Source organism: Lactuca sativa, chromosome 8 (genome assembly GCF_002870075.4).
Source record: "Lactuca sativa cultivar Salinas chromosome 8, Lsat_Salinas_v11, whole genome shotgun sequence".
Classification (NCBI taxonomy): Eukaryota; Viridiplantae; Streptophyta; class Magnoliopsida; order Asterales; family Asteraceae; genus Lactuca; species Lactuca sativa.
The window spans coordinates 24,856,490-24,872,180 of NC_056630.2; the positions used below are offsets into that span (position 1 = coordinate 24,856,490).

The 15,691-nt window shown below is 33.2% G+C and overlaps 2 protein-coding genes across 2 annotated transcripts; one reads left to right on the plus strand and one right to left on the minus strand.

Annotated features, from left to right (window-relative positions):
- Positions 1-9,904: 9,904 nt before the first annotated feature.
- On the minus strand, positions 9,905-12,090 carry LOC111888964 (zinc finger CCCH domain-containing protein 11). Its single transcript, XM_023885096.3, has 8 exons — positions 11,697-12,090; positions 11,527-11,611; positions 11,171-11,311; positions 10,978-11,066; positions 10,705-10,893; positions 10,489-10,619; positions 10,301-10,403; positions 9,905-10,189 (listed from the first exon to the last, which is right to left on the minus strand). The coding sequence occupies exons 1-8, from the start codon at positions 11,862-11,864 to the stop codon at positions 9,992-9,994; spliced, it is 1,104 nt and encodes a 367-aa protein (XP_023740864.1). The 5' UTR covers positions 11,865-12,090; the 3' UTR covers positions 9,905-9,991.
- Positions 12,091-12,293: 203 nt separating this feature from the next.
- On the plus strand, positions 12,294-15,194 carry LOC111888980 (uncharacterized protein YKR070W). Its single transcript, XM_023885111.3, has 12 exons — positions 12,294-12,654; positions 12,752-12,855; positions 13,173-13,208; positions 13,310-13,383; positions 13,492-13,532; positions 13,624-13,695; positions 13,789-13,990; positions 14,066-14,161; positions 14,236-14,303; positions 14,401-14,590; positions 14,676-14,759; positions 14,881-15,194. Exons 1-12 carry the CDS (start codon positions 12,548-12,550, stop codon positions 14,935-14,937), a joined length of 1,131 nt encoding a protein of 376 aa, XP_023740879.1. The 5' UTR covers positions 12,294-12,547; the 3' UTR covers positions 14,938-15,194.
- Positions 15,195-15,691: the final 497 nt, after the last annotated feature.

Genomic DNA, 15,691 nt, shown 5'->3' on the forward strand with positions numbered 1-15,691 from the left:
TTTTTTCCTATCTTTAGCCTAGAAATTTTTTCTATTTGTTTATTATATTTATTAGTATACGGAGGTATTTTGTATAAATTATAATTTTCATGAGTTCTAGTTTCTTCTAAATGTTGAATGGTTTTGCATATATTAGAATTTATCTTCCAATGCCTTTTTAACATATTAGCCCAAAGCTTATTATTTTGTGAACAATTAATTTGTATTTTAGAACTCAGAATTGTTGTTTAAAATTTTGAAGTTCATCAATAAAATCTGATTTAGTAGGACTCAGAAGACTATTTTCACTAGTTTGGGAATAGAATTAGTATAGTCAACAGTTTTTGGTTTTAAAGATCTCGACTTTAATAACGAAGATTTTGAAGAGCCTGTTTCTGGGATAAAAGAAGTTGATAATCTGGATGATGAAATATTTAAGGAAGAAAATTTTATATCTACAGAACCATCATTATATTCAATAATATTTGAGATTTGTTTTGAAGAGTCTAATGGTTTTGGATCAATAACATTTTGTAAGTTCCAATTACATGATTGAGTTATATCAGACAATTTTAATCTTTTTGGTGTGTGAACTTTGGTATGGTTAGTATTTGCTTCAAAAATAATTGTTTCATTTCTAGGACTTGATAAACGTGTTTTTGGTTCAAGTGTAGTTGTCATAGTTTTGTAACAAACACGATAAATTATTGCTAAAGGCTTTGTATCATCTTTAAATTCTAAATTTTTTGTTTCTATAGTTAAAACCAAAGTATCTAAAATATTTTTATCAAATAATCCTACTGAGAAATTTAGATAACAATTGAAATAAATAGGTATGTTAGCAATATTTGTTTCAGCCATAGCTAAAATAGAATTTTGAAAATCTTTATGTCTCTTGTCTCTTAAAATAAGGAGAACAGGGGCATCTATTCCAATTCTAAATAGAGGCTTGATAGCAATTTGGACTAAACCGACATGTAAAAATTTATATTTCGTTCTATGCTCTAGAATAGATCGTGATGATAACAAATGTAAATTTTGTTGGTTTTGACCAATAGACAAAGTTTGTTCTGTCATTTTAATAGAATAATCTTGAAAATAATCAAAAGTTCCTATTCTATATAATGTATTAATATTAGTTTTAGGTATTGTCCAATTATTCAAACTTTGTTCTATGTTATTAACGATTTCTTCAATAGAATTTATTTGATTATCATCATTATCTTGTTCATTGTTGATATTTTTACCAGGAATATATTTTTTGGATAGTATGCCTGAAAATTTACTCATATTTAATTAATTTTGCTTTAAAATTCTATAAGAAAACTTACTTGTTTTAATAATGGTGAGCAGATGGAAATCGTCCCGACGATGATTGTGGTCCGGCACTGCGACTTACGTCCTTATCTGCGCGTTTTACGCTAATCCAACCAATCACTAGTCTTGTCTCTGAATCATGCTTATTAAAACTTATAAATTTCTTATAGGATACTAAACCAAAATTAAATAAATTTGAAATAAATATATCATGCATAACCACCTCAAAAACTTTTCTTGGCTCTGATACCATTAATCGCGAGTAATTATCAATAGTAATTTTAGAAAACAAATACTTTTGTTTTTAGATAACGTATCTGTTTGTAACGAATTTTAATACTTGCTCTTATGAACTGTCTAGCATCATGAATATGATTATTGTTTAAAATTGTACCTTGATTAGTAGGTTTATAAGAATCTTTAAGATTTTGCTCAGAGTTATTTATAGATTCTTGGATTTGCTGTATTTTTAAAAGAATATTTCTATTAGGAATACAATTCATCAAGATTTTGTTAGACATAATTAAATGATTTAAGCATGAATTTGATTAATTTGATTATTAAAAACGAGCACTATTTTATATATATATATATATATATATATATATATATATATATATATATATATATATATATATATATATATATATATATATATATATATTTGTGTTTGTTTTTACAAACTCACTAAAATAGTAAAATAAACAACTTATTCATTTGATTTTTGAATTTGAAGCAAAGAAACTTTGAGTTATAGTTTATAAAAACTAATATTTTCTTAAAATCAAAATATGAACACTTAAAAAACTTATTTTTAAATTTTTTTTTCTTATAAACTTACTTGTATAGTGAGTAGAAACATCCTTTAAATTTTTATGATTTGCTAAGAACTTGGTTTTTATAAAAATTAAAAATAAAAAAATATTTTTTTTCAAATGTTGATGACTATACTTATTTTGTAGAATTGAATTTTAAATTTTGTTTTTTCAAGTTTTTTTACAAAGAAATAAAAATCACAGCCAAAAAACTAACTGAATTCGCTAGTCTATTGGCGGGTGACAATTGATGCATAGAGAATGCGCCACATGTCGTCGCGAGAGTTCTCTTTTACCATCTTGACCCTCCACCTTTACATACTACACCCTCAAATTTTTTACTTTTATATTATAAGATAAATGTAGATAAATCTTAAAACTTACATCATGTAAAAATTAAAAATTAATAAAATGATGTTCTTATACTTCAAATTTTTTAGATAAAAATAGAAAGCGAAAATATTTAAGGATATATTGTAGTTTGAATATTTTAGATAAAATTTAGACAACAAAATATATTTCCGCGATGAGAGTTCTCTTTTACCATCTTACTTTTATAATTTAAAATGATATGATTCAAACATGATATGATTATAAAAAAATTTATTATATAACAAGGATTTTACAAATTTCAAGTAATGAAACTATCATGATCAAAAATTATATGATATGATTTAAAATATTAGAATACAAAAATAATATAATTCAAAATATTATGATTAAAAATTTAATTATAAATTTTAAGTAACGATTATAAATCAATAAAATAGTTATTACAACCGAAAATTTGAAAATATGAAAATATATCTTTTATGATGACAAATGTTCTCTCTCTATCTCATGAAACTAAGCTCCTCTGTACAACGAGTCGCGAGTTAGACAATGAGTCACACCTAATTCACAATCATATTACGAGTCGCCTCTTTTAAGGTTCAAAATGACTCAATTGGTACGAGTTGATAAATAACTCGCACGAGTTTGACAACTATGCAAATAATCCGAGGTGTTTCCGAGCTTATACACCTTTTATTATTGTTTATTAAAAGTTAATACAAATTTAAAATATCAAAAAACTTTAAAATGTGAACTTAATTGTCTATTAATCATATGATTAACAATCAGTGTGTAATACTATGGCTTATACCGCTACCTGATGATTTATTGGTATTCCTGTGTTATCGATTATGACCTTTTCTGAAAGAGTAAATTGCTGAAATCGTCCCTATGGTTTGGTCAAAATTGCACGTTTGGTTCCAAACTTTTTTTTGCACTCGGATCGTCCCTATGGTTTGATTTTATTGCGTTTTTCGTCCCTATAGTTTAGTCAAAATTGCACGTTTCGTCCCTAACTTTATGTATGTAAGAGACGAAAAACGCAACAAAATCAAACCACATGGACGATCCGAGTGCAAAAAAAATTAGGGACCAAACGTGTAATTTTGACCAAACCATAAGGACCATTTCAGTAATTTACTCTTTCTGAAATGATGTATATAGTCAATGTGAGTTCATTATATAAATGAAATCAATGTTTTACTTAAGGTCCATTTAATAAATCCAATTATGTTAACCTGAAAAGTTAATTTCATTATCCTACATAACATTTACCAAATGTTGTGAGACTCATAAATTTGATGGTATTGAATTGTTGTTTTCTTCTCATCATCGACAGATCCCATAATGGGATTAAAAAGATACAAAGTTCCTAAACTATAGGAAAAGAAAACGGATAAAGCTAATCTAATCTATCTAGCTCAACATGATAAAAGTTATCAAGAAACTTAAATTTTAAACATAAATTAAATATTATCTAATACTCCCCCTCAAGATGGAGCATGTAAATTAATGATGCCCATCTTGCCAAGTAGGTAGAGAAGATGTTGAGCTCCAAGTCCTTTAGTTAAAATGTCGGCCACTTGTTGTCTGCTGTCGATCTTCATAGGGATGATTTCTTTTGAAAGAACTCTTTCTCGAACAAAAAAACAATCCATCTCCACGTGTTTGGTGCGTTCATGAAACACTGGATTATTTGCTATATGCCTAGCCGCCTGGTTATCACAAAACAAAGGAGTCGAGTCTTGTATGTTGACTTGAAGATCTTGAAGTAACCAACGAAGCCAAAGAATTTCACTCACAGTAGATGCCATGGCACGATATTCAGCCTCAGCCGATGAGCGAGAAACAACAGATTGCTTCTTAGTCTTCCACGAAACCGGTGCACCTCCAAACATTATGAAGTACCCAGTCCTCGAACGCCTAGTATAAGGACATCCCAACCAATCTGAATCACAAAAGGCTGTTAGACTGAGATCCCGCTTTTAGGCAAGAGGACACCTTGCCCCGCTGTTCCCTTTAAGTAACGCAAGACCCTTGTTAAAGCATCCAAGTGGTTTTGCCTTGGATCTGAAACAAACTGACTGAGGACATTAACTGAATAGGTAACATCTGGACGAGTAGCCTGAAGATATAGTAATCTTCCAACAAGACGTCTATACTGAGTAGCATCCACTGGGTTTTCCTTTTCTCCTTTATCAAGCTTCAAATTTTGCTCAATGGGGAAAGAGCTTGGCTTGCATCCTAATATCCCACTGTCTTTAAGAATATCTAAGACATACTTTCTTTGACTTAAAACTAACCCATCTTTCATTCGTGCCACTTCAATTCCAAGAAAGTATTTCAACTCTCCTAGATCTTTTATAGTAAAAGCGTCATGCAACAAGTCTTTTGTTCGTTGAATTTGTTGTAGATCATTCCCCACAAGGATAACATCATCAACATACACCAACAGAGCTAAATAAACACCATTTTTATTCCATAAGAACAAGGAGTGATCCGCTTTGGATTGCATAAAGTCAAGGCTAAGAAGAAACTTGGTAAGCTTATGGTACCAATTTCTTGAAGCCTGTTTGAGCCCATAAATAGACTTTTTAAGGCGACAGACCCGATCATCACCTTTAACTGAAAATCCCTCAGGAATCTTCATGTACACTTCTTCCTCCAAATCGCCGTGCAAAAAGGCATTGTTGACATCTAACTGGTGAATGAACCAGTTCTTCTTGACTGTCACTGCTAAAAGTGTACGAACGGTGACAAGCTTCGCCACTGGAGCAAACGTATCATGATAGTCAACACCCTCCATTTGAGTAAAACCTTTCTCCACAAGTCTAGCTTTATACCTTTCCACAGTGCCATCAGGTTTGAATTTTATTTTATAGATCCATTTCGAATCTATGGCTCGTTTTCCTTCTGGCAACATCGTTATCTCCCATGTGTCATTTTGTTCAAGAGCCGTTACTTCATTTTTCATTGCAACACGCCATTTCTCATCCTTTGAAGCCTGACTAAAAGATGTTGGCTCACTATGTGAAGTAATGGCCACTAAAAAAGCTTTGTGATTGTGAGTAAAATTATTATAAGACACGAAATTGGAAATAAGGTGTACCGTAGAAGTTTCTTGATTGGAATCGGGTGCATCGTGACTGACGGAAGGGGGTAGCTTTACTTGAAAATCTTTAAATTTGGCAAGCTGAAATTTTGTGCGAGTGCTCCGAGTTCGATTTCCTGAATTTTGTGGTTCAACGAGGTCATCAAAATAAGGTTGATGGATTGGCTGTTCAGTCGGACTCGTGACAGGCTGAAACATTGGGCCATCATTATTCACTGGACCATAATCATTGTCCACATCGGTTTGAGATCGACTCCCAAAAACGGCGCTTGGGCTCTCGGTATTAATTGAATCACTAGCGGAAGTCTGATCACTTTGGGCTAAAAATTCAGTGGGCTCATTAATTGTTTCAGCGGACCCACCATCAAATATTTGGGTTTCATGATCGTGGGTCATGTCATCAAAAACCTTAGATGGAATTTCATCCAACTCGTCATTTTCTACAATTATTTCTTTAAATGGGAATATATTTTCACAAAATATAACATCTCGGCTAATGACTATTTTCTTTTCTTCTATATCAAAAATTTTGTAACCTTTTGTTCCCGAGGGGTAGCCTAAGAAAATACCCGGTTTCCCTCTTTCTTCAAATTTATCACCTTTAGTGTTCATGTTTTTGTGATAAGTCAAACATCCAAAAAATTTCATGTGATCATATTTTGGTTTCTCGTTCCAAATTAATTCATAGGGAGTTTTGTTGTCTATTACCTTTGATGGGAGCCGACTGATTATGTAGGCTGCTGTCAAAATGCATTCTCCACAAAATCTTTTTGGTATGCTTGCTTGAAAACGGATAGCTCTAGCTGTTTCAAGCAGATGACGATGTTTTCTCTCAACAACGCCATTTTGTTGAAGCGTGTGAGGGCATGAGGTCTCCAATAAAATCCCTTCTTTACTATAAAAATCGCGCATTAAATTTGAAGTAAATTCTCCGCCATTATCGCATCTAATTTTCTTAATGTTTTTCTCAAATTGATTCTTAACCATTTTATGAAAATCAATAAGACATTTACTTGCTTCGTTTTTGTGTTTTATGAGAAAAACCCATACTGCTCTACTATGATCATCAACAATTGTGAGAAAATAATTTGCCTTTGTGTAAGACGGTACACGATAACCACCCCATATGTCACAGTGTATAAGATCAAATGCAAATTTACTTTTATTATTACTAACGGGAAATGGGTTTCTAATAAGTTTGGCTCTGGCACACGAATCACAAGTCTTATTGCAAAATTCAATTGAACTACTTTTAAGAAAATCAACATTTGAAAGCTTTCCCTTCGAGGCATGGCCTAACCTTTTGTGCCAAGTTCTTGTAGTTGTCGACATAGCTCGTCTATCTTTATTTGACCTCATCCGGTAAAGCCCCCCTTCCCGTCTACCCGCTCCAATCAAGTTCTTCTTGTAGAGGGCCTGCATGACACAAAAGTCGGGAAAAAGGTTATAGCACACTGTAGGTCTTTTGTCATGCGACTTACCGAAAGTAAGTTGCATTTGAAATCCGGTACACAAAGAACTCCATCTAATTTTACTCCCCCTGGGAGTATACTTTCACCTTTGCCTTTGAGAGGAATAGAATCACCATTGGGTATGACCACTGGTGATTCAAAAGGAGTGTTGGTTTTATTTTTAAGAAGACTAGGAATATAAGCTATATGCTCAGTACAACCTGAATCGATGACCCAGTCCTCTTCATTACTTGATTTACCTGCCATGTTCGGACTTCGTACCGGAGTTTCTTTTTCGTCGTTTGCAAAATGGCGCACAAACATTTGATATTGGTCTTTTGTTAAATCTGGGATTGGGTTAGAGTCTGTATCTGCAAATGCAACCGTGGACTTCCCTTTTTCAGTCTTCTTGTTGGGCCACCAGTCTGGGTGGCCCACCAGTTTAAAACAACCATCGCGTTTATGCCCTGAGCGATTACAATGAGTACAGTAATCGTTCTCCTTCTTCTCTTTCTGGATCTTCCAATTGTTCTTCTGATTGAAAGTCGGATTTTTCCCTTGACTGGTCTTGAATGCTGCAGCCTCCGGCGCCGATCTGCTTTCACCGGAAATAAATCTCTGTCTCGCGTCCTCTGCAACCAGGTGGTACACCGCTCCCAAGGATGGAATCGGTTTGGTCGCTAGAATCTGGGTTCTAATTACGTTGAAATCAGAGTCGAGCCCCATTAGAAATTGATAAAGGCGCTCCTTTTCTTGGTACTCTAGCATCCTTTTCCCGTTTTCGCAGGTACAATTCTTGCAGGTGCACACCGGAAGTGGCAAGATCGACGACGCCTCATCCCATAAGGACCTCAGATTGGTGTAGTAAGTTGAGACAGTCGTTCCGTTTTGTCGAGCAACGGATATTTTTTGTCTCAATTCGTACGCCCTTGGTGAGCTTTCTTTGCCAAATCTCTCGTGCAAATCCTTCCACATCTGTGAGGCAGTCATAGAATATTTGACACTATCCCGTATCGTTTTCTCCATTGCGGTGGCGAGCCAGCCTTTCACCATGGCATCGCACCGCATCCACGGCATGTATTCGGGAGTCCCCTTTTCTGGTTTTGCAAGAGTTCCATCAACAAACTCTATTTTGTTCTTTGCAAACAGGAAATTTTGCATCTCTTGTGCCCAATCGGCATAATTGGAATCTGTGAGGATGTCGTTGACATGTAGTTGTTTTGGTACGTCAGATGGATGCAGATAATAGGGAGAATTGTGATCGATGGTGTTGCTGGAGCTTCCTCCTTCTGTCTTCTTTTCGCCTGACATCGATTAAGATACAGGTGATGTTGTTTTGCTGTTTTGTTGTGTTTTAGAATTTCTTGAACCGCTCTGATACCATCATAAATTTGATGGTATTGAATTGTTGTTTTCTTCTCATCATCGACAAATCCCATAATGGGATTAAAAAGATACAAAGTTCCTAAACTATAGGAAAAGAAAACGGATAAAGCTAATCTAATCTATCTAGCTCAACATGATAAAAGTTATCAAGAAACTTAAATTTTAAACATAAATTAAATATTATCTAATAGCAACTGTTCTATTTGTCCCGTTAGAAAAACATCTATGGCATGTGTTGAAAAGTGTTTACATTGTGCTTGAGTGGCCTTTATACACTCCTTTTCCAACACACTTTCAGTTCGTTAGAAAGAAATCTCTCATTTCCAGTTAAATTGTGATGTGCTTGACAAGCCTTCATTACACTCCTTCCTCAACACACTTTCAGTTCATTTGAAAGAAATCTCTACACCTACTACTCCTAAATTTACAACTTTAGTCTCAACCTTTGACTAGACCTGACAATCCGTGTCTGCATATCATGTATTCGTGTCAGACACGAATTTACACGACACGAATTTGTTAAACATGAACATGACACGAATTATAAAACGTGTTTGGGGTATCAAACACGAACATGACACGTAAAAAAATCGTGACACTTGACACGACACGAACAAACACGTTTTTTTATCCGTTTTTCACGTAAACACAAAAACACACGAATAAACACATTTTTAATGGCTTTTTTTAAGCTAAGGCTATAAACTAATTATTGACCTTTACGCAAATGGTCCCTAATATATTATAAATATAAAATTTAACCCTAAAGTATATATGTGTGTATATACGTGTTTGTACGTGTCACGTGTCAACACGAATTTATATCGTGTCTTATACGTGTCTAAACATGTAAATTCATGTTTGACACGTGTAAGACACGAAATACGAATTTAAAATACATGTAAGATACGAATAAACATGAAACACAAATTTCTAAAACACATACACGGGAAACTCGTATCATGTTCGTGTCGTGTATCAAATTATCAGGTCTACCTTTGACTGAAGGATAACGCTAGGCTGTAAGCCCTTTGGTCTCCGAACCCTTAATCATTTCTAGGGTTTAAAAAAATGTTTGTTTGTCGAGAGTAAGCAAATATCTTGAAAGCTACTTCACATGATCTGTTAATACAAAATATAAGTAACTTGAACTTGCTATAAGACTTTAACTTATGCCATGCATTTTATTTGCAAGTTGGTAATCTAATTCATGTATAGAAAATACGGGTTATCATCAATATAGAGTACATTGTTGATTCTGTTTTTGCCACACATTATAACATAGCCCAAATGTTATATCATACATTTTATTGTTTAAACTCCTGCTCATTTAACACAAAAAACGTGAAATAGAATGTCATAGTGTAAACATTCAAAACATTGTCTTCATTGACACTAAGTTTGGTCCAAATATTTAATGTTGGTGGATAAAACAAAACCTATTAAACTACATAATTCAGATTAAAAAAAAAAAAAAAAAAAAAAAAAAAAAAAAAAAAAAAAACAATACATGAAAACCCAATTCAAAACTTGCATTCTACAATATGATGAAACAATATTACCTCTCTCTCACTCTTCAAGTTACATGGTAAGCAATCTCATTTCACTGGCTCTCTGATTTGGATAGATGTTCTTGACAAGCTTGCTTCAAGCTCATTCAACTCATCCATATCCAGATCATCATCATCATCATCCTCATCATCATCATCATCATGAATCTGGGAATTGCCTTCTTCAGAAACAGCAGCAACACTTGTTGATGTACTTGGTCCACCTGTTGATGAGTTATCTTGTGCCTGAAATCAAATGGAGAACCCAAAAATTAAGCCTTTGTGGTAGGACTTTTAATATGCATATAACAACTACATTTTTTTTATCATTAAAACAACTAATTTTTATATATATACCTTCTGAGTGGTATTATCAGGTTCTTCTTCTCTGTGGTACTTCTCATATGCCTCAGCATCATCCACAAACAAACTAGCATCAGAAAGAAACAGCTCTCGCCCACTGCAAAACCAACAACAAAATGATTATTTTCAAGAAATCTTTTTAAAAAAGTCAAAATGTATTCATTAAGAAAAAACAAACAAACCTCATTCGATCATTCTTAGCCCTCTCTGCTCTTTGAGCAGCCAATCCAGCTTCTTTTTCATCCATCTTCATCTTCTTCCAATCCATAAACAGATCAGTAGTCATTGGAGTTGTTGTTTTCACTTTTGCACGCTGAGGGAATAAGATAAATCAGGTGAAGGGTATAACTGTAAACAAAGAAAAACAACTGCTTTGGTGAAAAAGATGGAATCTTTACCTGATCTTCAATCTCATCCTCAATAGCTAGCTTGTTAGCTTCTTCTTCTAAAAGAGCCTTCATTTGGGACTTCAAGATGTATCCAGGAGGGAGTGCATGTCTGTAGTGACACTCTTTATTACCATTTGGACAAACCCAAAACCAACCATATTGCTTTCTCTCCACTGCATCAAGAAAGTGTTTGCAAACCTGTTCCAAATGTGTATTAAATCAACATATATTCAATGGCAATATAGATTTATGGAAAATGTTTAACAACTTAAAGAAGCATACAATGTCAGTTGGTTTATTCTGGTTGTACTCTTTTCCTTTTGATTCAATAACTTTTTCCAACATCTCTTGATCCCATTCCTCCATTGTGTCTAAGATTCCACAAGAACAAGTTAGTTATACTCCATATCAATTATCAAATCACAATAGGAAGAGAAGGAAAAGAATAAGCAATCAAATAGTTGAAAACAACAACCTTCATCGCGCTTATCACTGAAGATATCAATCTTCTCACCCTTCCTTTGTATATTCAGATCATGAGAGAACTTGCATTTGAAACCTTTTGCACATTGACCAGCTTTGAAAAACTCACACAATATAGACTTTGGATCCACACCTGATGAAGAGCACAATTAATGAGATGAAAAACTATATTAGCAAATATAACTTTAACTGAAGAACATGTTTCCCATATGCTTCCGATATGTATCGCCCATAGTAGAATCCAGATAGGTTAATATCAAGCCGAATCATATATTTACAGAGCAATACGGAAAGATTCAGGTTTCTCAAGATAAAATCCAATAAAATGAAAATCAATACAAGACCTACCAGGAGGTACTTTAGGTTGAACAACAGCAATCTTAAACAAATCATTCAATTCCTTCTCTCTAGCTTTCTCTTCATCCTTCTTTTTCTGTTAATCAAAAAACTCAAACTTACTACAAGAACCACTGAAATGAAACAGCTTACTAAGATTACGAAACCCTATCGATAGATACCTTAGCAGCGAGTTTGGACGGATCGGGTTTGGGTACAGCATTCAGCTGAAGTGCCTGCACATATTTTTGAACATTTTTGCTCTTGTTCTTGTTCTTAAGCCCAAATGTCTTGTCTTCTACTACTTTCTGCTTCTTTGCTACCTCCGCTTTCGATTGTTTCGGAGGCATCCTCCAAACTGAATTCAAATTCAAACCTTGTGTATCTTAATTCAGAGTTGGTAATCGAGCCAAGTAGATCGACAGATAATCGGTTGATCGAAAGATTGAATATCCGATGAATAGATTTACTGATTAGGGTTTTGTGAGTTGCCTCCTAGCAGAAGAAGTATAACAGGATTGGACACCTCTGCCGAAAGGCTTGTTTTAAGTTCCAAGGGTTAACGATGTCAACAACATCAAAGGATATAATTGTCGTTTCACTTATTTACATGCCAATTTTTTTTTTTTTTTTTTTTTTTTGGTAAAGTTCGGATATTTTAAAATAAATAATAAATTTATTTTAAAAAACAATACGAAGAAAAGACACAGTCTCACAATATATATATATATATATATATATATATATATATATATATATATATATATATATATATATATATATATAAAATACAACCTAAATATTGAACAACCAAAATATAAGGTTTATATCAAAAGGGTAAGATGGTAAATTTAGATACTCTATTGTTAGACTTAACTGTAATATTGGATGGAAAAGTTTTAGTGACCTAATTGTAAATGGAAGAAAGTATAGTGGCCCATTTTAGAAGATTAGTTCATAGTCGCTACTCACTATCGGGAACGCAGAGCCAACAGTTTCTGCAACACTGTCTTCGTTGAAGTTCGAATACAATATGAAACTCCGTACCATTTCTAGGGTTGTACAGGGAAGAAACAGATATTCATCAACTCAATTTTACATTTATCGTGTTTCAGCTCAGTTTCATTCAATACCTAAAAGGTTCGTCGATTAATCCATAGCAATTCGTTTTGTATAGTTATTATTTCTGTAATCTGTGATTTTTATGTTATAATTAATTCTATTTTGATTGTGACAGACATTCTTTTGGCATTGCATTTGATATTGATGGTGTTATACTTCGTGGACGTACTCCAATTGGAGATTCTCCTAAAGCTTTGAGGAGATTATACGATGATTCTGGTAATATTTTAGTTTGTATGGTATATATTGTTCTCAGATGCTTTTTGAGGTCTTCGATTTTCCTCAATACTTGCGGATTTCAAGGCAATGTATATTCCACATTAATTAAATACCTTTAAACTCTTTTCTCTTCCATAAATGTTCAGAAAATTCATCATATGGTTCTCTCTACCATTTGACCAGATGCTTTTGAGGTCTTAGTGGTTTTCATACATTCTCTCTACCCTTTGCCTGATGATCCAGAATGATCGTGACTTACTGATCAGTATTTGCCTCGACCTAAACTTGGATAGTCATCTCACTTCCTCTCACTGCAGGTTGTCTGAAGATCCCATATCTGTTTCTGACAAATGGTAAGTACATTGGAGGACTTGATCCTTGTTTAGTGGAATAGTTTTGTTTACTCATCCTATTCTCATATGACTAAAGCAACTGTCCCATTCATATGTAACAGGAGGAGGCATCCCTGAATCTAGAAGAGCCTCTGAGTTGAGCCAACTCCTTGGAGTGAATATCGACCCTATTCAGGTAATACCAAATATATACAATACTATTATGATATCATCATAATCAACTTCATCCATTCTGCTAATTAGTTAATTGTTACACCATGACATGAATGTCCAACTTATGCAGGTATTACAGGGTCACACACCTTTCAAAAACTTGCTGAAGAGGTACATCTATGATTTATATCATGTCCTACATGAAATTTGTATTCTGGTTTGATGATGTTAATAAAGTGTTGTAACATTATATTTCTTTTAGGTTTGAAAATGAATTAATTGTTGCCACTGGAAAAGGGGAGCCTGCAGTGGTGATGTCTGAATACGGTTTCAAGTAAGTGCTATTAATCACCATGGAATGTAATATTCCATATTCATCATTCACAAAACTTATTGTCTTAGTTTTTTAGTTTCAATTAATTTACAGAAAAGCCATCTCATTAGAAGAATATGCATCTCACTTCAATAACATTGATCCTCTATCACCTTACAAAACCTGGACCACAAAACAACCAGGCGATGAGCAAAAAAACTCCAGTGAATCAGTCCAAAGTTTTGATGTCACTTCTGAAAGAGTTAAAGCAGCTTTTGTTGTTAGTGACCCTGTTGACTGGAGTAGAGATATTCAGGTAGCTGTTGTTTTATTTTAAACAAAAATTAATCTTTTTGCTTTCGAATTTATTCTTGTAACATAATTTTTGTAGGTTCTTTGTGACATATTGAGATCGGGTGGTTTGCCTGGAGAGAAGTGTGAGCATCAACCACCTATGTATTTTGCAGCTGATGATCTTGAATATCAGGTCATTTATTTATAAAATATTATTTTTTAAGATTAATTGGAATAATGCACTGAACATGTTAAAGGTGAGAACAGGCTGTATTTCCTTGTGAACGTCTTGGCATGGGGGCTTTTAGGATTGCTCTAGAAAGCATCTTTAACAGGTATTAAATAAATAATAATCAATAAAATAAAATTAATGTTTATTGTAATGTCTTTTCACTTAGATCAAGATTTATGTTTGTATGAACATTGATGTAGGATTCACCACAAGCCATTGGAGTATACCTCATTTGGAAAACCAAATCCAGAAGTGTTCAAGAATGCAGAGTCCATATTGAAGCAACTTCTTAATGAAGATCACAAAGACATAATAAATAATTCACACCATTTTGAAACCCTGTACATGATTGGGGACAATCCTTCGGTTGATGTCAAGGGCGCAAGACAGGTTTGTTTTTATTATTTTTGATTTTTTATTAAATTAAATTGTAGTTTTATATAAAAAATTCATTTTCCCTTTTTATATATTTCAGGCGGGACATCCATGGTTTTCTATTTTGACAAGGACAGGTGTTTTTAAAGGAAAAGAGAACCACACGGATTATCCTGCTGATAAGGTAAGTCAGAGTTGAGATGATTTATGATCTTTTTTCTTTCAAAATTTATTTAAATTTTGATGATGAAAAGTATTTATTGATGCTTAAAACATGAAGTAATTTAATTAATTGCGTATTGCAGGTTGTTGATACTGTAGAAGAGGCTGTGGAATATATATTGCACAAAGAGGCTATATAATGCTTAGCAAAAACACATTTTTTTTATCCATGAGCTCCTCTACAGAAAGAAGGCTCTAGGATTTTGACGAATTTAAATTTCAAAATGAAAGTATCTCATGTTTTTTCTATTAAAAAATCTTTTTCTAATTGCTTTAATTCAATGTCACTCTATTACCTTCAAGTAGGGTACTTGTTGGGTATACCATTGTTGATGAGATGCCTGTAGCTATACAAAATCAATTATTATAAAATAACAAAGAAACTTGCTTTAACTCATGTCAACTAGTTTTCCATATATTTTCTTGTAAAAGAACATGGAAACAAATTTTCAAAAAGAAGTTTTAATTTTAGTTTCTTTTAGTTCAATGTCAACTAGTTTGCAGATATAGTTAATGTCTTTGGATCCATTTGACACACAAACAACTATCAAATCAAGGTCTAAAACACATGCATAGCGTAGGAGACCATACCATATTTGAAGCAGTGTAGGGTGTGCGTTTGGTTGTGGAAAAATTTCCAAGAAAAATGAAAATTTAAAAAACACGTGTGGTTCGTTCAATTTTCCAAAATTTTCTAAGAAAATGAAAATTTTCAGTTTTCCAAATTGTATATAAATTAGAAAAGTGATTTTTACAATTTTCTAAAGTTTTTCAAATTTTTAAGATGAAAAATGAAACTCCATCGGTTCAACCAATCGCGTTTTCTAAAATGAAAACTCTAACTTCATTTTCTATAAACATTTTCTAACAGTTTTATACAACCAAACACATATT